The sequence below is a fragment of the Carassius gibelio genome, chromosome B13, assembly GCF_023724105.1.
Source record: "Carassius gibelio isolate Cgi1373 ecotype wild population from Czech Republic chromosome B13, carGib1.2-hapl.c, whole genome shotgun sequence".
Classification (NCBI taxonomy): Eukaryota; Metazoa; Chordata; class Actinopteri; order Cypriniformes; family Cyprinidae; genus Carassius; species Carassius gibelio.
The window spans coordinates 6,718,825-6,739,160 of NC_068408.1; the positions used below are offsets into that span (position 1 = coordinate 6,718,825).

At 35.7% G+C, this 20,336-nt stretch overlaps 2 protein-coding genes across 5 annotated transcripts in view; both read right to left on the reverse strand.

The window, feature by feature from the left end:
- dkk1a (dickkopf WNT signaling pathway inhibitor 1a) overlaps nt 1–1,825 on the reverse strand; it is a 2,282-nt gene extending 457 nt beyond the window's left edge. The window contains exons 1-4 of the mRNA XM_052573355.1: nt 1,437–1,825; nt 1,144–1,285; nt 904–1,062; nt 1–278 (exon numbers count right to left, since the gene is read on the reverse strand). The exon at nt 1–278 is cut by the window's left edge and continues 457 nt beyond it. Coding sequence (XP_052429315.1) covers nt 28–278; nt 904–1,062; nt 1,144–1,285; nt 1,437–1,652 — 768 coding nt within the window. The 5' untranslated portion in view covers nt 1,653–1,825 and the 3' untranslated portion in view covers nt 1–27. The remainder of the gene's footprint in view (nt 279–903; nt 1,063–1,143; nt 1,286–1,436) is intronic.
- A 4,226-nt stretch (nt 1,826–6,051) lies between these two features.
- prkg1a (protein kinase cGMP-dependent 1a) overlaps nt 6,052–20,336 on the reverse strand; it is a 52,557-nt gene continuing 38,272 nt past the window's right edge. For 3 of the 4 annotated variants that reach the window (XM_052573411.1, XM_052573410.1, XM_052573412.1), the window contains 11 exons: nt 17,071–17,136; nt 16,142–16,216; nt 11,961–12,057; nt 11,623–11,762; nt 9,191–9,280; nt 8,953–9,094; nt 8,292–8,455; nt 8,072–8,194; nt 7,930–7,992; nt 7,774–7,840; nt 6,052–7,124 (listed from right to left, as the gene is read on the reverse strand). In XM_052573411.1, the coding sequence (XP_052429371.1) occupies nt 7,026–7,124; nt 7,774–7,840; nt 7,930–7,992; nt 8,072–8,194; nt 8,292–8,455; nt 8,953–9,094; nt 9,191–9,280; nt 11,623–11,762; nt 11,961–12,057; nt 16,142–16,216; nt 17,071–17,136 (1,126 nt within the window). In that variant the 3' untranslated portion in view covers nt 6,052–7,025. Of the gene's footprint in view, nt 7,125–7,773; nt 7,841–7,929; nt 7,993–8,071; nt 8,195–8,291; nt 8,456–8,952; nt 9,095–9,190; nt 9,281–11,622; nt 11,763–11,960; nt 12,058–16,141; nt 16,217–17,070; nt 17,137–17,636; nt 18,300–20,336 lie in introns of those variants that run through there. The other variant, XM_052573413.1, reaches the window with a different exon arrangement.

Here is a 20,336-nt window from a genome sequence, read left to right on the forward strand (position 1 = left end):
TGTAGAGCAGAGAGCGGTTCTGTGGGGTCAGCGCAGCTGGCAGGTGTGGAGGTTTCGGCTTTCTGCTCCGGGTTTCTCTCTCTGGCCTCGGCAGGTCAGGCCAGAGCCGCAGTCGCAGCGCTGGAAGATCTCCAGACTGTGAGCTCCTTTCCGCCGGTGGCGCGTGCACACCTGCCCCTCCATCAGCACTGGCTTGCAGATCCGGGACCAGAAGTGTCTAGCACAGCAGAGCCCTTCCAAGCAGTCTGAAGATCTGAGACATGTCTCGCCCTCGCCACCTGACAGATTATAAATCACATTAGTGTTCACGCCTCCAGATTTGTGTGATATCAAGCATGTTAGAAGAAATGGAAGTTTTGAAATCAGACTTGTGAATGTAAGAAGAGATGAGACCACAACAGAAATAAATAAACTAGATAAGACAAGTTGAAACGTGTAACAAAGCAGGTTGGGTATTTTATTTCAATTGAAAAAAAGATGGATGAGAGGAGAAAACAGAAGACTAAAAATGGATAAGATGATATGTAGAACAGTCCAGACCAGATGAACAGTCTGAGAAGGAATGGAAAGACAAAAGAAAGATGGATGAGTTCAGACAAGAAGTCCATCATAAGGCAGATCAATATGGAGAAGAGAAAAGATGAGAGACAAAATATTGGTGAGTAGATGAGAAAAGAAGAGACACAAAGACAGGAGTTGAAAGGTGACCCTAATAGAGATGAGAAGAGGCGAATGAGCAAAAGAATGGATAAGAGATGAGAAAAGAATAGACTAAATGAGAAAGAAAGGAGAAAAGACGAAATGAGCCATCAAAACGAGGTGGAATGAGTAGAATAGGCAAGATAAAAAGCAGAAGAGAGGAAAAGAAAATGAAAGGGGGAAAAGAAGAGACAGATTTGACACCTTTGAGTGGCTGCTGTGGTTTTGGTAGGCTGGTGGTTCTTTTAGGATGTGTGAAGTTCTGCCCACGTGTGACTGGAATATTGGGCGCATCTGTGTTGCCAACCGGTAGAGCGGCATCTACCGCGCCGGTGGCGTCTGTGTCAGCAGGTTGACACACACCTGAGAGAGAGACACGAATGGGAAAATCAATCTTCAAACAAACTATAATGAATAAAACACAAAATGATCTCTGGTATGTACCATTGATGCATCGATTTCCAGCGCAGCACATCCCGTCACGAGCGCAGCGCTTCCTCCTCCTGCGGCACGAGAGACAAACTCCGCGAGAGCCGTTACAAAACTCACCGAGTCTGCACTCATCATCGGCGGCGCAGTGCGGCGACTGTGGAAGAGGAAATCAGCACAAAAAACTTTATTTGAAAGGCTCCTTTAAAAGCACATGCATGTCATAAAACCCCAAAGGAATTTAAAAATCATCTCAAACTGAATCCTTTTAAATCCTCTGTGCGTTTCAGCATCCCGTGATCACGTACCGGAGCGTGGCTGTCCGCGGTGCCGGTAACGCGCGGGCTCGCGCTCACCGCGTCACTCGGACTGGATGCTGCGGGCAGATGCCTGATGGAGTTCTGTAACACAGGTCCAACTTGAGCATCCGCAGTGATTCCGCCCCAAACCGCGAGATAAACAGTCACAACGGTGAGTAGTGAGAGCATGTTCCTCATGTTCTTCTCTGTCAGAATGTCACGCATAATGTCCAAACTCCACAGCTCTTCATGCGTCTCCAAGAGTTTTATACACGCGGGACTGTTTGTATATTCCCGCCCCTTTTAAATGACTGTACGAGGGCATCGAACACGCTCTCCACCGCCCCTCTCATCGCCTGCGCAGACCTGCTGGATGAACTCATGTCTGCGCAGGCGATGGAAATAGTTCTCCTAAGGCGCGCAGCATCCCAGGCTCATTAATATTAATCAAGCTGTGTACCGTTCAATTGCGCAACCTAATGAATATTCAGAAGCCACGCCCTTGCCTCGTAATATGTCTTTCGCAATACCTGTGCGTAATTACCATCGCGCCCCCTCAGAAACAGACTGACAACTGTAAGCGCTTAAAGTGGAATTTAAAGGATATCATTATACACGGCAGTACCTGTCAGCAGACCTCTGTTAACTAGCTCTAGAGCTTAAACCTGATCATTTTTCTGTCAGCACATAAAAATAATATGCACGTTAATGTTACACACGTTTATCTAACTTACTGCAGTAAAAACAGACCTTCCTCTTCACTGAAATGAAGTGCATCTTCTCTGGAGAACACATTATATAAATGTTAGAGATTAATTTGCATTACATTTAGTGAAATACATATTTGATCCCCTACCAACCAACAAGAATATTCTGGCTCCCACAGACTGGTTATGTGCCCATGTAGACACAAATTAGTCCTGCCACTTTAAGAAGTTACTCCTAATGTTATTAGGTGTATAAGACACCTGTCCACACAATCTGTATCTTTCGTTCCAACCTCTCCCACCACCATGTGCAAGACCCAAAGAGCTGTCAAAGGATGTCAGACTCAAGATTGTAGATTTGCACAAGGCTGGAATGGGCTACAAGACCATCAAGCTTGGTGAGAAGGTGACATAAGAAGACGATTATTCGGAAATGGAACAAATACAAAAGCATCAATCCCCCTGCTCACCAAGGCACATGTACAGGTCCGTTTAAACTTTGCCATTGAACATCTATTTGATTCAAAGAAAGCTTTGGAGAAAGTGTTTTGGTCAGATGACATCAAAATTGAGCTCTTTGGCATTAACTCAACTTGCTGTGTTTGGAGGGAGAAAAATGCTGACTATGACCCCAAGACCATCCCTACAGTCCAGCATGGAGGTGGAAACATTATGCTTTGAGGCTGTTTTTCTCCTAAGGGTACAGAATGACTTCACCACATTGAAGGGCAAATGAAGGAGCCATATACTGAAAAAACTTAGACGAGAACCTCCTTTCCTCAGCCAGAACAGTGAAGATGGGTCATGGATGGGTCCTCCAGCATGATGAACAATGAGCCGAAACATACCGCCAAGGCAACAAAGGAATGGCTCAAGAAGAAGCACATTAGTGTCATGGAGTGGTCAAGCCAGTCTCCAGACCTCAATAGAAAATCCGTGAAGGGAGCTGAAACTTAGAGTTGCCAAATGACAGCCAAGAAACCTTAAGGATTTAGAGAGGATCTGTAAAGAGGAGTGGACCAAAACCCCTCCTGAGAAGTGTGCGAACCTGGTGACCAACTACAAAACACGTTTTACCTCTGCCAACAAGGGGTTCTGCATCAAGTTATGTTTTGGTTGGGGATCAAATACTTGTTTCACACACTGAAATGCAAATCAGCCTCTAACCTTAATATAATCTTTTTTTTTATTTTATTTATTTTATTTTTTTTTCTGGATTTTGTGGTTGATATTCTGTCTCTATATTTTAAAATAAGCCCACCATAAAAATTAGAACCCCTTCATCTTTGTAAGTGGGCAAACTTAAAAATTAAGCAGGAGATTATATAAATATGTTCCCCACAATATATATATATATATAAATATATAAATATATATATATATATATATATATATATATATATATATATATATATATATATATATATATATATATATATATATATATATATATATATATATACATACATACATAGATACATAGATACGTACATACATACACACACACACACACTACAGAATTTAAAAGGGTTCATGATTCACCAAGCTTACATTGTTTACATTAGGTGCATACATAGAGTAGTTATTAGATAAAAGTTGAACTGTGGCGAGTATCGTTATAAAAAAGTAGCTATATAATCTGAAATGCAAGTGGAGTAAAAAAAAAACATTTCACTGTAATAGATTAAAGTGGAATAAAAACCTTTTCCACTAAATGCATTGCCCTAATTGTAGAATTTGTTAAATAATCTGATTTTGGCGTCAAATACATTGTGGAAACACCTTACACCTGCTGTTCTTTTTTTAGCGGTGTTAATATTAAATCACTTTAGTTGGGTGGTAAGCTGAGACATTATTAAAACAGGAACACAAAAGTGTAACTCTGTTTAATTCAGTCTTTTCTTAGTTTCATCGAACTGACTCTGACTATGAGTTGATGGTTGTAACCCACACTGTTAGTGCTCTTCACAAGAATCTTGAGTTTTGCTGGCGCTTTTGTGTGAAATGGTGAATTGCTGCCCCCTACAGATCATGGGGCTTTAAAGAAATCATAAAAAAACTTGTATGGAGTGTTTAATTTATACAGCATTGAGCTTTAGAATATTTAAAGATGGCTTCTCATTATTTTAGCAGCATAACTTTTAGTAGAGGCACTCAGCATTCACTTTATACATGAAAAATTAATAAATAAGAAGTTATAGGTCTAGAAAAAATAACATGATTAAACTTTTTGTTTAGTTTCATTAAGGTTATTGCCATGTAGCATATTTCTATGCAAATTAATTAATGATGCAACAAATGAATCTGAAGTTATTTCTGCTTAGAGGCTGAATGTCTGCCTGACTGCACAGTGAACTTACCATGAAACTCATTTCAGAGTCTGGGAGACTCATTTCTCCAGGGTAAGCACAAGCAGATAGCCTATATGGCCTTTTCTGTTTGAAAACAGCAGATCATCATCATATCCTCTGGTAATGCCAGACAAAATGTAATTTAATTGCAGTAAATAATCAAATTTGAGGTCCTACCCGTGTTCTGTCGTTAAGGATGTGCTCAGAGAGTAAAAGCAAGGGAAATATAAAAGTCTCAAGAACAAAAACATTTTTTAATTATATTTAATTACAAAAGGAAATAAATAATATTATAAATAAAGTATTTGGGACATTTAAAACCATATACAATCCCTGCCCATTTTTTTTTTTTTTTTTTTTTGAATATATTTTCAAAATTAAATGTATTCCTGTGATGTAAAGCTGAATTTGCAGCATTGTTATTCCCGTCTTCAATGTAACATAATCCTTCAGAAATAATTTGAATATGCTGATTTGTTTAAGATTTTTGAGGAAACAGTGATACATTTTCACAAGTATAATACTGTTCAACATTGATAATAATTAAAATGTTTCCCCCAGATCAGTTAATATATAACGTATATTTAAATTAGTAAATTACATCTTAGATTATATTAAAACAGAAAAAAAATAATTTTAAATTGTAATAAGAGACTTTCAAAAGCATTTAAAAATTTGCAGTCCGTAACTTTTGGCGCTCTAGCGGCTTAGAAACAAAACTGCCGCCGCTTGCGGAAGAATATTGTAGCCGCTACTTCTCTCCGTTTATATCTATGACGAATCACACAAGTACTGTGCTAGTCCGCAGCGGTACCTACCCGAACACGTCTAAAAATAGTTCGAATATGAACAATTATTAAAGGTGTTTCGTGGTGATTCAGCAAAAGGTAAAAACACGGACTGGAAAATGGATTCATGGTGTACTCGCTTTATATGAATTTTATATTTATATTAACTTTATATTATATTAATTTTGTACATTTTGAACACAAAAACAAACATACATATTAAAAAGTAGGCTAAAACTATAAAACATCCATAGGCATTTGAAAATGTATGTCACAATGAAAAAAATAAAATAACTTAATGGACCTAAAGGTAGAATTTAATTACTTTTATATATATATATATATATATATATATATATATATTTATATATATATATATATATATATATATATATATATATATATATATATATATATATATATATATAATTTTATTTTATTATTATTATTATTTTATTTTTTTAAGTGAAATGTATGTCCGTACCTACTGTATATAAAGGGGAATTTTGTAGAATGTCCTGATCATGCTTTTCTTCATAGAGAAAGACCAGGTGCTGTCAAGCTTCAATAAAATAGAATAATATATTCTTGAGTAGTAAATAAGCATCAGAATGTTTTCTTAATGATCATATGGCACTGGAAGACTGCAGTAATGATGCTAAAAATTCAGCTTTGAATCATAGAAATAAATGAAAGTTTCCTAAATAAAAAAAGCCCAACCCTAAAACAATTCACATTTTAAACATTTCAGATCCATAAAAGACAGTGGCAGACCATGTGAGGACACAGATAGTGTCTAAAACAGTTGTTTTATTGTGTAAAAAAAAACAACTAGACAGAGAGCGTCTGATGGACAGCAGCAGGCTGAAGGGATCGATTTCTGACATGCAGCATGAGGAGCGTCGCAGAATGCCGTTGATTTAAGGCACTAATACTGTTCATGATCTGATATGACTGAATATGGGGAGAAATCAGGATTATGTTGTACCTGCATTTGAATTTAAGAATGGTCCTAGAAGGTTAATCAGTCCCACATCTGTTCCTGTTTTAATGACACTCTTTTCCTGTTTCAAATCTGGCTGTTCACAGTCGTCAGTACTTATCTCCCAATTCTTATAAATCTTAGACCATAAATACAGTACACTTTTAATGGAGCTATGAATTTGAGGCACATCATTTCATTGGATGAAGTTTGAGAAAACCAGCGCTGGGCTCAGAATATCATAAACCGTAATGACCATCTGCCAGAACAATAAATTAACAGCGAAGAGAGGCGTGAAGATGCGTCTGTGATGTCTGTGTGTTTGAAGAGTGTGATGCACGTGAGAGTTAACGCCGGCGTATGCGCAAGTTTCTCAGAGTAGTGATGCTATGCTATTATGTACATGTGCTATAATGAACGAGTATTACTTTAAGAGCAACATTCAGGTCTGTCTGGACTCCTGCGACATATAGTGTGGTCGTCTTTCGAGTAGTCTGCACACGGATCGGTGAATGAAGAGTTCGCAACCAATCAGGGAGAAGAACAAATCGCTGAGGTCACAAGCTTTTCCCTAAATGGACTGTCTCCTCAGTCAGCTCACAGTAAAGGTGGTTATCATGGGTCAAACACGTGCTCCGGGTCTCGACAGTCTTTTTAGAGTCACTTCATTTCATCCACCTCTTCTCCTTCCGCTTCTTCCCACATTTCTCCTCCAGTCCATCCAGTAATGCAGACGTCCCATGTGAGCAGTGTTGTGTGTCTGGGCCCGATTAGAAGTCTGTGTCCCAGCCTGAGTTATCATCAGGTGGTGGCTCTTCATTGTCCTCAGGAAAGCTGTCAAAGTTACTAGTGTCTGTGGATGATGTTAGCTACAAAAAAAAAAAAAAAACTGTTAGCATGCGAATGATACACTTTCGTTAAAGTCTGGGTCTGTAAGAATTTTTTTGTTTCTGAAATCTCTTTTGCTCACCAAGGCTGCATTTATTTGATGAAAGTTCAATAATAATAATAATTCAAAAACAGTTATAAGGTGAAATAATATTATAATTGAAAATAAATATTTTCTATTAATATATTTTAAAATTTAATTTATTCCTGTGACTGCAAAGCTGAATTTTCAGCATCATCCCTCCGGTCTTCAGTGTCACATGATCCTTCAGAAATCATTCTTATATGCTGATTTGGTGGCCTACAATTTATTTTACATTAATTTAAAATATAAATCTTTTGCAACATTAAAAACATCTTTACTGTCACTCTTGAATAATTTAATGCATCCCCGCTGAGTAATAGCATTAATTTATTTTAAGAAAAATATGCAGGGTCAGATAGCTCTCAGATTTCATGAAGGTGAACAGTGTTTTTAATTAATGACAAAATTTTCATTTTTGGGTGAACTATACCCTTAAGACTTGTGACCATTACAGTAAAAGCCCTGTAATTCATAAAGTACTTGCAGAGTATGTTTCCGTTCTAACATCAGTGTAAAATCTGCCTTGCATGAGTATAAGCACTTACATTAGGTATGATGGGGGGCGTCAGTGTGCCCTTCCTCAATCCGTCCCAGTTAAATCCTTCAAACCATCTGCAAACATGTTCATAACATGAGACCATTCATAAAACTATATCAGCATATTTTTCATGTTCATGTTTTAAAGCAAATATCAAACTCACTTGTGCTTCTGGATGTCTTTGACTCCGTTTTTCAAGTTTCCTAGTCTTTCAGACGGCGTGTCTCTAAGAAGAAGAAAAGAGAAATCTGCATGAACAAGATCTGCTAATAGACAGCCAGTGGGGTTTATAGTGATGCACACACCTGCATAGCTTTTTGATGAGATTGGCAGCATTTTTGGTAATTTTTTTAGGGAATTCTATCATGTCGATGCCTCTAAGAATGATGTTGTATGTTTTCATTGGATCCGGTCCTGAAAAAGGAGGACTGAAAATGGATTTAAAAACCATTGCATGTGTAGTATAAATTATAAATCCTAATACTTTAATAATGTTTAATTAACACACGAAGCCCTGTTCCTTACCTGCCAGTCAGCAGCTCGTACATGAGGATGCCGAGGGACCAGTAATCTGCAGAGATGTCATGACCTTTATTCAGGATGATCTCTGGAGCCACATACTCTGGTGTACCACAGAATGTCCACGTCTTCTTCCCAAAGCCGATCTTCTTAGCAAAGCCAAAATCCACCTTTAAAAGATTTACCCAAGATTTAAATTTTCAAGCTTGAGTCTACTTTGACACAAGCTAAATCTGACTTCTTTAAAGGGGCAGTCCATCCAAAAATGAAAACCATTATTTACTAAACTTTTTTTCTTGTCTAATGCAAAATACACAGTTTTGAATAATTTTGAATCAATTCAGAATTCATAAAAAAATCTGCTACAAAAAAAAAAAAAATCACACTAGTTTAGAATGACATGAGGGTGAGATTTTGAGAAAAGTACACCTACTGTATAAGAGGACCAACACGTGAACAGAAAAAAAATCATATATTATCATTATCCTTTTATAAATACTAATTGGTTTGTTATTTTATCATCTTATGTACTAACATTAATAGACTCTTATATGTAGATTCAGCACAATGTTCTAGGTGACTGCAGGCTATTGTTGTCTTTTTATCTCTTGAAACTACTAGAGGGCGAGAATTAGGTGTCCATATCCAATGCCTTTACTGTCCTCACCAGTTTGGCGTAGCCTCTGTGGTCTAGGATCAGGTTCTCCGGTTTGAGGTCTCTGTATATGATGCCTTTGGAATGCAGGTAAGCGAACGCCTCCACCACACATGCCGTGTAAAAGCGCGTAGTTGAATCATCAAAGTTGCCCCTGTGATTAGGAAAGAAACAGGACTGTTGTGTTGTTGAAATTCAGACAGCAAGTGAAGAAAAACACATTGATCTAGAGTGAATTGACAGGTCTCACCGGTCTCTGAGAATAGTCCACAGTTCTCCACCTAAACACGCCTCCATCAGCATATAGAGGTACTTACTGTCCTTAAATGTCCTATAGAGTCTGAGAAAACAAGAGGAACACAGTCAAAACGCCATTCTACAGAATCAGGTTAATCTATTTTCACGTTTCACTTCACACTTCTGATGTCAAAGCTTAAAAATACCTTGAAATGTATTTGAAATGTAATGTTTTATCTAATATATTCTATATAATATATTTTTGTTCAATAATATTTTTTTAATTATTTAGTATTTTGGGGGAGATTTTATAATACTATGCTAATTATCCTATTTTATTACCTATTTTTAAATGTTTATTCTTTTCAATAATTTTCTGTCATTTTTGACTGGTGCCAAGTGCTACTTTTTATTTCTTGACCTTTTATCATATCTTAATCATGTCAATAAATTTTTTTATTTGTGTGTGTGTGTGTGTGTGTGTGTGTTCATGAAAGTCACCAAGTGTCATCTCATTCAAATGTAGCAAAAAATTAGAAATTTAAAAAGTGACAAAAGAGACCCATAGGGACATACAGTATTGTTCAAAATAATAGCAGTACAATGTGACTAACCAGAATAATCAAGGTTTTTAGTTTATTTTTTATTGCTACTTGGCAAACAAGTTACCAGTAGGTTCAGTAGATTGTCAGAAAACAAATGAGACCCAGCATTCATGATATGCACGCTCTTAAGGCTGTGCAATGGGGCAATTAGCTGAAAGGGGTGTGTTAAAAAAATAGCAGTGTCTACCTTTGACTGTACAAACTCAAAACTATTTTGTACAAACATTTTTTTTTCTGGGATTTAGCAATCCTGTGAATCACTAAACTAATATTTAGTTGTATGACCACAGTTTTTTAAAACTGCTTGACATCTGTGTGGCATGGAGTCAACCAACTTGTGGCACCTCTCAGCTGTTATTCCACTCCATGATTCTTTAACAACATTCCACAATTCATTCACATTTCTTGGTTTTGCTTCAGAAACAGCATTTTTGATATCACCCCACAAGTTCTCAATTGGATTAAGGTCTGGAGATTGGGCTGGCCACTCCATAACATTAATTTTGTTGGTTTGGAACCAAGACTTTGCCCGTTTACTAGTGTGTTTTGGGTCATTGTCTTGTTGAAACAACCATTTCAAGGGCATGTCCTCTTCAGCATAGGGCAACATGACCTCTTCAAGTATTTTAACATATGCAAACTGATCCATGATCCCTGGTATGCGATAAATAGGCCCAACACCATAGTAGGAGAAACATGCCCATATCATGATGCTTGCACCTCCATGCTTCACTGTCTTCACTGTGTACTGTGGCTTGAATTCAGAGTTTGGGGGTCGTCTCACAAACTGCCTGTGGCCCTTGGACCCAAAAAGAACAATTTTACTCTCATCAGTCCACAAAATGTTCCTCCATTTCTCTTTAGGCCAGTTGATGTGTTCTTTGGCAAATTGTAACCTCTTCTGCACATGCCTTTTTTTTAACAGAGGGACTTTGCGGGGGATTCTTGAAAATAGATTAGCTTCACACAGACGTCTTCTAACTGTCACAGTACTTACAGGTAACTCCAGACTGTCTTTGATCATCCTGGAGGTGATCATTGGCTGAGCCTTTGCCATTCTGGTTATTCTTCTATCCATTTTGATGGTTGTCTTCCGTTTTCTTCCACGTCTCTCTGGTTTTGCTCTCCATTTTAAGGCATTGGAGATCATTTTAGCTGAACAGCCTATCATTTTTTGCACCTCTTTATAGGTTTTCCCCTCTCTAATCAACTTTTTAATCAAAGTACGCTGTTCTTCTGAACAATGTCTTGAACGACCCATTTTCCTAAGCTTTCAAATGCATGTTCAACAAGTGTTGGCTTCATCCTTAAATAGGGGCCACCTGATTCACACCTGTTTCTTCACAAAATTGATGACCTCAGTGATTGAATGCCACACTGCTATTTTTTTGAACACACCCCTTTCAACTAATTCAACTAATTGCCCAATTGCACAGCCTTAAGAGTGTGCATATCATGAAGGCTGGTTCTCATTTGTTTTCTGAGAATCTACTGAACCTACTGGTAACTTGTTTGCCACGTAGCAATAAAAAAATATACGAAAAACCTTGATTATTCTGGTTAGTCACATTGTACTGCTATTATTTTGAACAATACTGTATATATATAAGCTTGTTGCCAAGGTAAAATTCCTAAGCTGAAGTAATGAAATAGACTAAAAGTACAAACTTGAAAACTAAATAGAATAAAAACAAAATTACTTAGACTCTAACATGTAAATGATAAAAATATAAAAATAAAATCTAATTCAAAATATAACAAAAACTACAAGTAGATATTACTGACGACACTAAAATAATACTGGATACAAATCACTGAAGTGTAAAGCAGTAGTAGGTACCTGACTATAAAGTCTGAATGTGCCTCCTGCATGATCAGTTTCTCCGAGCGGATGTGCTCCTGTTGTCTTGTGTCCACAATGTGGCGCTTCTTTAAGATCTTCATCGCAAATGTCTTCAACTCATCGCTCTTGAGCTGCACCTGAAAACAAAAGATGGGGAGTTAAAAATATTCCTTTAGCTTTAGTGTCACACACACACAGTTATATCTGAATGAATGACTAATATTACAACTACAATTGGAATACACAATATATTCAAATCATAATTTGGAGAAAAAAGGCACACCTCTATATAAAAGAAAAACATAATGCAGTGAAAACATGTCGTTCTGTGTTACCAGCTCAACACGGCCAAATCCTCCAACGCCAAGAGTGTCGATGATGTTGAAGTCAGACAGGTCTAGGTTGGAGAAGAATGCGTTCTCTACCTCGTATCTGCATTTCAACAAACAGGGAAAAAAAAGTGGAATAGAAGAAAAGTGAATGGAAGAAAAATCGTAGTTATTCCCTCGGTCTGTCTAGTGGGGCAACCCAAAACTCAAATCTCATGTAATTTTCATCAGTGTTTGTCTAGAACACAGCACTGCACAAGCGAGATATATTCTGACACTTCATAAGGTGCATTCTGAGATGCTTTTCAAATGGAAATGAATAGTAACTAAACAGTTTTATTTAAACAGGATTATTTACATATGTGCTGAGTGGTTGCTTTTCCTTCACTAGCCGATTATTATTATTATCTTTATTATTATTATTATTTTAGTTTAAGTCCTGAAGGGCAATGTAAACAAACAACATACCTCATTGAGTCTACATTTTCTGTATAATGTATATGTAATGTATAACCAGAAAAAATGGGATAAAAAAAAGAAATTTGGCAAACAATTATAGCTTACTTTTTGTTGCTATAATATAATATTTTATTTTGATTGCAACTAAACAGGGTTTTGGCTGTGAAGATCAAGGAGTTTGCATCAGATCATGTTCATCACTGATATTTGCAATCATACAGATGATTAATTAGAGGTCAGAATGGCATAAGGATTCTATGACATTGCAAATAAATTGCTGCAGGATGTCTGTTTGCAGACTGTCCTGTGACCTGGATACTGTCATATTTTCCTCCAATCAAAGTGCTTATATGAGGCCATGATGCAGAACTGGCCAATCAAATCCCTTCGCTTGAGCCATGGCCAATGACACGATTGAGCTGCAGTTTAGCTTGGCAAAAACCGCTTTGCAGTGTCACACAGAGTTTAAGATTTTCCACGCACACTGCCAAGGGTTGTAAAACCCAGCAGACATACGCAAAGCGTGCTTTAGATATTATTCAATCCTTTTCACATAATCAGATACTAGGCTGGCAGGGTCAGGGATGTGCAGCGCTGGCATGATCTTTAATGCACAAACAAGAGTGCAGTTTTGGAAAGAGGCATGGATACAAGCCACAACTCTTGTTAAGACTATAAACAGAAGATATTCATTCTCCAGCTGCAAGCTGTTTAAAGCCTCACACCAGCTGCAGAGCTGGCAGATTCTACCACGAGAGTGTCAAACACCCATTCAAAATAAAGTAAAATAGGCCAATTCGTTTTTAAAATAATACTATGTAAAATAATATATCAAAAAATGTATATATATATTTGAATACATATTTTAATACATTTGGATTGCACAAAGTGACAGTTTAATCCAGTTTTCAGTCCTTTCAGCCATCTGAAAACATCCCCTGCATTCAAATGTGTGTCGCATGTCTTAACTCAATAAACGAAAGCATAATTGAGATTAAAACTCTCAAGGATGAAACAGGCAGGTGTATGTGTGACCATCGAATTTGTGACAGTGGTGCTAGCTTCCAACCTTCTTTGTGCTCATGCATGCTGATAAAAAGGTCTGGCACCTAGCAACACTGACATGATTTTCACATTTCTGCTAGACAATTTACTGATATTTTATGCCTGCGGAATCAACAAAATTAGTTTTAAAACCGCTTTGATTAAAATATTAACCTGGAAGGCCCTGCCGATTATTAGGTCATGGTTTCTTTAATTCATTGTTGGTGTAATAGTCAATTTTGATTGACCACAAGGTGGCAACATGGAGCCTTATAGATTCTTTATGGACTGCATTTAATGTATTTTGCAATGTCTTGATTTCCATTATGTGCATTACTGCAACTTAAAAGTTTTTTTTTTTTTTTTTTTTTTATGGAAGGATCAGTAAAAATTATTTGTATGATTATTATTAATAAAAATAAATTATACCCTTTTTAAATTAATAGGTTAAAAGTATATAAAATAAGTTATAAGGTAATATGTTTATAATAATAAAAAGTAAAATATGGCAACATTTTAAATAATATAACATTTAATTAAGTTTTAATAATTATTTGTAAAAAAATAAACTAACAAATATTTTAATACATTTGGTGATATTTTGTCTTTTGTATTTGCAATGGCTTGATATAAATTGCACATTAATTACTGTGCATTTATTTATACGTGAACCTGAACCAAAAAAAACAGTCATAAGGGTATTTTTATTTTATTTATTATTTTATTTATTTATTTATTGAATTGCATAAATAAATCAGCTGAATACATCCATTGACGTATGTTTGTTAGGACAGGGCAATAATTGGCTGAGATACAACTATTTGAATATCTGAAATCCGATGGTGCAAAAAATGAATTAATAAAAATTCAAATAATTAAGAAAATCCGCCTTTAAAGTTGTCCAAATTAAGTTCTTAGCAATGCATATTACTAAAATTATGTTTTGATATACTGTATTTACGGTAAGAAATTTACAAAATATCTTCATGGAACATGATCTTTACTTATATTTACTTAATGATTTTTGGCATAAAATTAAAATAGATAATTTTGACCCATGCAATGTATTGTTGGCTATTTCTACAAACACACCTGTGCGACTTATGACTGGTCTTGTGGTATATCTGTTTATACACACACTGCATATATATTTTAATATGAAACCAAGAGGAGTGTTCAAAACTTGATAAGATTTTTTTGCGTTTCTGTTTGGTGCTCCTAGTGATGCAGTCCAGGAGAGCTGTACACACTCGTCTCATTAGAGTGTTCTCTATCTGTCAGCGTGGCAGCTGGAGATTTATTTACAGGTTTGTAGTTTGGATAACAGGGGATGCAGTGCAGGAGGTGACAGCTGTAGATGTGTCTTAATAAGCTTTAATCTCAGACACCTCTTCATTATTCATCAGAGCTCATTTACATTGCAGATCTGCAGATAAGAGGAGGATAAGTTTCTATTTCGGTTCAGATATGACAGAAGTGGGAACTGAGTTTTTGAACTATCCCAGAATCCCTCTTTCTCTCTCTGTGTGTGTCTGATATTCTCTCAGTGAAATGTGATAAGGTTTCACATTTCTCTGAACGGATTATTTTCTCATCGCCGCACAATGATTGCATCGCTTTCTCATCATGTTTCTTCAGATCATGAACAGTTGCTGGATCTTATATAACATGTCTTCTGCATGCTAGCACAGCCTTTTCTGCTTTACAGCTCTAGAGTTACAGTAAACATCCTTGAGCTGCCCTTTGACAACTGCATTCTAATTGTTGCTAGACTTTTGTATTTTACTAGTACCAATCAAATCAGAAAAAGTTTGGGGTCAGTAAGATCTATTTATTAATTATTTCTTTTATTCACTATTAAGTATTCATTCAATTGATGAAAGGTGACAGGAAAGACATTTATGATGTTACAAAAGGTTTATATTTTGAATAAATGTTGTTGTTTTGAACTTACTATTCAAAGAATCCTGAAAAAAAAATTATCAAGGTAGCTGCACAGCTATTTTCATCTTTCATCTTCATATGAGATTGGTTTCTGAAGAATCATGTGACATTGCAGACTGGAGTAACGATGCTGGAAATTCAGCTTTGTATCACAGAAATACATTACATTTTAAAATATTTTAAGATTGAAAACATCACTTGAATAATTACATTGTATTTTAAATATTATTTAAAAACAGTTTTTGCTGTATTTTGATGAGCATAAGAGACTTCTTTCAAAAACCTTAAACTATCTTACTGACCAAAACCTTTAACCCTTTGCTCAACATCATCTTGTTTCAAACAAAACTCAAATGAACAAAAAACTAAATTGAATATTTTCCCCAAACATTATGCTTTGAACAACCATAACTGTAACATCACGGAAGCCTTTAAATATGACTTTGTTTCTCATCACTCACCAACTGATAAACCTGGTTCGCATTTAGAAATTGTAAAAAAGCCAACATATTATTGGAGCAATTTTTCTGTGCGATATGCATCAGATTCTACATAAACAGATATGGACATGACATCACTAACTCAACTAACATACTGTCCACGATTCTTTTGATAGCGTCATGTCATATAAAAAGATACATTTTCCTTGTGGTGGTAAAGTTATATAGAAAAAATATTACAAATGGATCTGGGGGAAGAAAACAGAATAAGAACATGTCTTCGAAGATGATTTCACCTACTTTGCTTTTGCCTCTGCGTCTTCACCGCTTTTGTTGGACACGTCTTCCAGACCTCCAATCAGGTGTTTGTATGAGCTAAAAAAATGGCACAAACAGAAAGATTTCATCTTTATTACAAATACACTACTGTGAAGGAAATCAACAATATTGTGAAATATTACTACAATAAAAAAATAAAAAAATAAAAATAATTTTTTTATAAATAAATTAAATATATATATATATATATATATATATATATATATATATATATATATATATATATATATATACACACACACACACACACACACACATATATAATCTGTATTTAAATTGATCATTTCATTAGAAACGTCTAATGTGAGAAGGACATAGCACATATATTTATCTTTTGAGAATGAACTCATGTAAAGTTGAAGATCTATCCCTCAAATGACTGTTAATTTTTAATTGATGTCTTTTTCTTAAATTAGAAAGTCAGTACTAATATATAGTGAAACTTTAATATCTAAATGAACTACTTCAGATTGAAATGTACCATAATCAGCTGCCACACAGATGGCTGATGGTTTGAGTCTCAGTCAGACAGGAAAGAGAGTTTTCCCCGCCGGAGGGCACATATGCGCCTCTCTCTCTCTGTCTGTCTCACTCTTTCCAGCTTATTGACACACGTGACACTTTAGCTATTTAGGTTGAGCTTGATTTATTGAGTTCTATAAGGGAGCAGATAAGCACTTCAAACCCACAGATTCTGTGTTCCACACACACACACACACACACACACACACACACACACACATAAATAGAAAGACCAGTGTAAAATCCACAGATGTTCAATGAACTGGAAAACCTGGCCTGAATTACTTCTTCTGGAATGTGAGTGACACTTGTGATGTTCAAGCAGTGTATATAAAGCAACTCTTGGCACAGGATAAACATATACTCACTCTCTGTCAATCACAAGGCAGGTGACAGACTCTGCTGCGATGACATTAGCTGTTCTGACATCCTCCCTGTTCAAAAAACACAGACGCAGTACAATAATCAATGTAAATATATTAGTTTAAATAATACAACTACAATAATAATAAATATTGTATTCATTTGAATATTTAATTCAAATTTGAATACTATTTAAGTAATTATAGATAAATATGTTCATATTAGTTCAAAAATTAAAGCTATTAAAATGAATTATAAGTATCCTAAATATAATGTACAATATACAAATGTATAATGCTATTAATTATAATAATTAATAATTGTACATAAATATTAAAATGTATGTTTAAATTTGAAAACAACACAAATAAAAAAAAGAATGTATATACAGTACACATACACACATATAAAGAGAAAAGTCAATTTATAATCAATTGTGTAAGCACGATTTATATTAGTTCACAAAATTGAAAATAATTCAGTCAAATAATTTACAAAAATAGTTATTCAAATCTAAATTATAATATCTAAATGATCAGTTTCAGCTGATGAAAGAATGAAGTCGGCGTGCCTCAGAGTTTGCAGACTGTCCTCTTCCTCACTGTCGCCCCAGTCGCAGTCATCAGAGTCTGAATCCCACTCTGACCTCATGATGCTTTGTGTTTTCACTACCGTCTGACCAGAGCACTGCTATACACATGCATATACTACTAGAGTACAGTACGCTAAAACAATCACTATGTGACATCTGTCCCATCATTGGCAGTTCTGTCTGAAGGAAGAGCTCTCACACACAGCTCTCTGAATGCAAAAAGGGCTGGACACTAAATGGTAAACGCACACCCAAACACACATGCACGCGAGGTGTCTACTCCTGTGTCCAACTGCAAATACTGCCGGACACCACACACTCACACACACACACGCACGCACACACCGGATCCATTTCCAGCGAAACACACTTATACTTGCAGAGGTGAGAATTCTTCACAACAGATCGGCTCTAAAGCTGTCACAGCACAAATACACAATAACACTACTGCAAAGGTCACAGCTGCTGCACAATATTACTGAACACAGAGAGACAGAGGAGAAGAGGAAATCTGTCATCATTTACTCACTTTCAATGACATTCTCAACCCATATAAAATTCATTCGTCCTTTAAACACAAAAGATTCTTTTGCAGAATGCTAAAATAACTTTTTTCCTTAAAACAGCTGCACAAAAAGACAAAAAAGACCTTTATATAGGTACGGAATGATTGCACAGTGCTTTTATTTTATTTATTTATTTCTTATATAGAGCCAAACTGTCTTAATCCCTATTTATGTTCAATATGTGTTTTGTTTTTTTGCCAGTCAAGAAAGAAATTGCCATCAAAACCTTCTCTGTGAAAAACTGTAATAAATGTTAACACTGATCTCAGTTATAAATTGTTTGCTGTTGCACTGTAGTTGCTGAATAAATGCAGTTATACAGCCTCTATGCTGTTTGTTTTTTTAATGGAAAAACATAAGTTTCGTTTTTATGAAAAGTTATATGGGTTTGGAATGTCATGAGAGTATAAATAATGACAATTTAGATTTTTGGGTGAACTATCCCAGGAGTGTGGGTCAGTGTGCTGTAAATGGGACACGTTCACCAGCTTGAGGAAACACGGCATGAAAAACCGATATCATCAGCTCTGCCAAACGTGTCTGTGAACCAATCAGGTGTCAAATGCTTCAGAATGCACATAGACACACACATGAATTGAATCCCAGGATCAAGAGATTCTTTTATGAAGTTCTGGACACGGTTAATGATCTCCGTAAAGCGTGAGCTCTTACAGGACAGCATTTAATTGATCTCCGAGGAATCGGACTGACCGCACACAATGTCCTGGCCTATATTTCACCTCCGATCACAACCTCGCAGCTCGCATCAGAAGACTGCCCAGCAGGACACCTGATACACAACGGAGCATATCAGCATGCTCTCAGGATCACTGTTTCTTAGTAACACAACCAAACGCAGGATTATAATCAGAGTAAACAGCCCCCTTAAACCAGACACCACTACAGGAAAAGAATAGAATAGAACAGAACAGAATAAAGCACACTTAAATAGAACAAAACCGAATAGAATGGAGCATGATAAACATGAAGACAAATCATGTTTAAAAAAAAAAACATGAATAGAAATTAATAGAATAAAAGGTATCGTTCACCCAAAAAAAATTGAATTAAGTCATTATTAAGTTACCCTGTTGATGTTTTAGACCACAAAAAAAGGTGTTTATGCTTGTCGATATAATGGGAGTGACAAGCAACGAGCTTCAAACTTTTAAGAAAAAAATACTGTAATGTACCACAGAGTGTTATGAGGGCATGTGATAAGGTTTGATAAAAAAAATAAATAAATAAATAAATAAAAATAATTTACTATTATTTAATGAAAATCCTGACTTTCTTCTTTGAGGTAAATATCTCTTGACAGATGTAAATTCCAGAACCTGCTTTGGTCAAGTATATGCACAAATTTGTTTTGTGTTTCTTTAACTAGTGACCACTCTGTGATACTATTGCTTTTTCACATATTTTGTATGGACGAGCATGAGCTGGACATTTTTTTCCATGAGCCGGGACTCAAACTTGGGATGCCCGAAGTGCAAGATTTTGTTTAATAAAACTCCTGAATAAACCTGTTTTTACTCAGTCATAAGAGAAAGTGAGCGAACAGTGCTTTTAAAGATTGTGTGAATGTAAAGTCATGTGTTTGCTATGCAAGCGCATCCGCTCTAAACAGTTTACAATTCCAAAACTATTACCACTACAATTCCAAGAGTGCTTTTATAAGCAGCCACAAGATGGCACCACATCCTTTAAAAACTAATATCTCACAAAAACCTGCCCATGGGTGCGTTTCTCAAAACCATAGTTGCAATGCAATTTCCTATTGCTAACAGGTTAGCAACTATGATTTTGGGAAACCCCAGGTCATTTTTTAACATATGATCAAACTACTTTTTTCATGTTATTATTATATTATTATTACTATAACACTTTTAATTAGGAATTTTCATTCCCATAATGCATTTAGATTTTTTCACAATTCTCAAAAGTGATTGTTATCCAGTTCTTATTAATGTAGTTTATTACTATAAATATCTCTTTCTCATTAAAAGAACCAAGAATGAGATTTTCTGCATTAAATAATGTTTTTGGAGGTTGAAAATGTCAAAAAGCAAAAACTAGACCTAAAAGCAGACTGTTTATCTTTAAGCATATG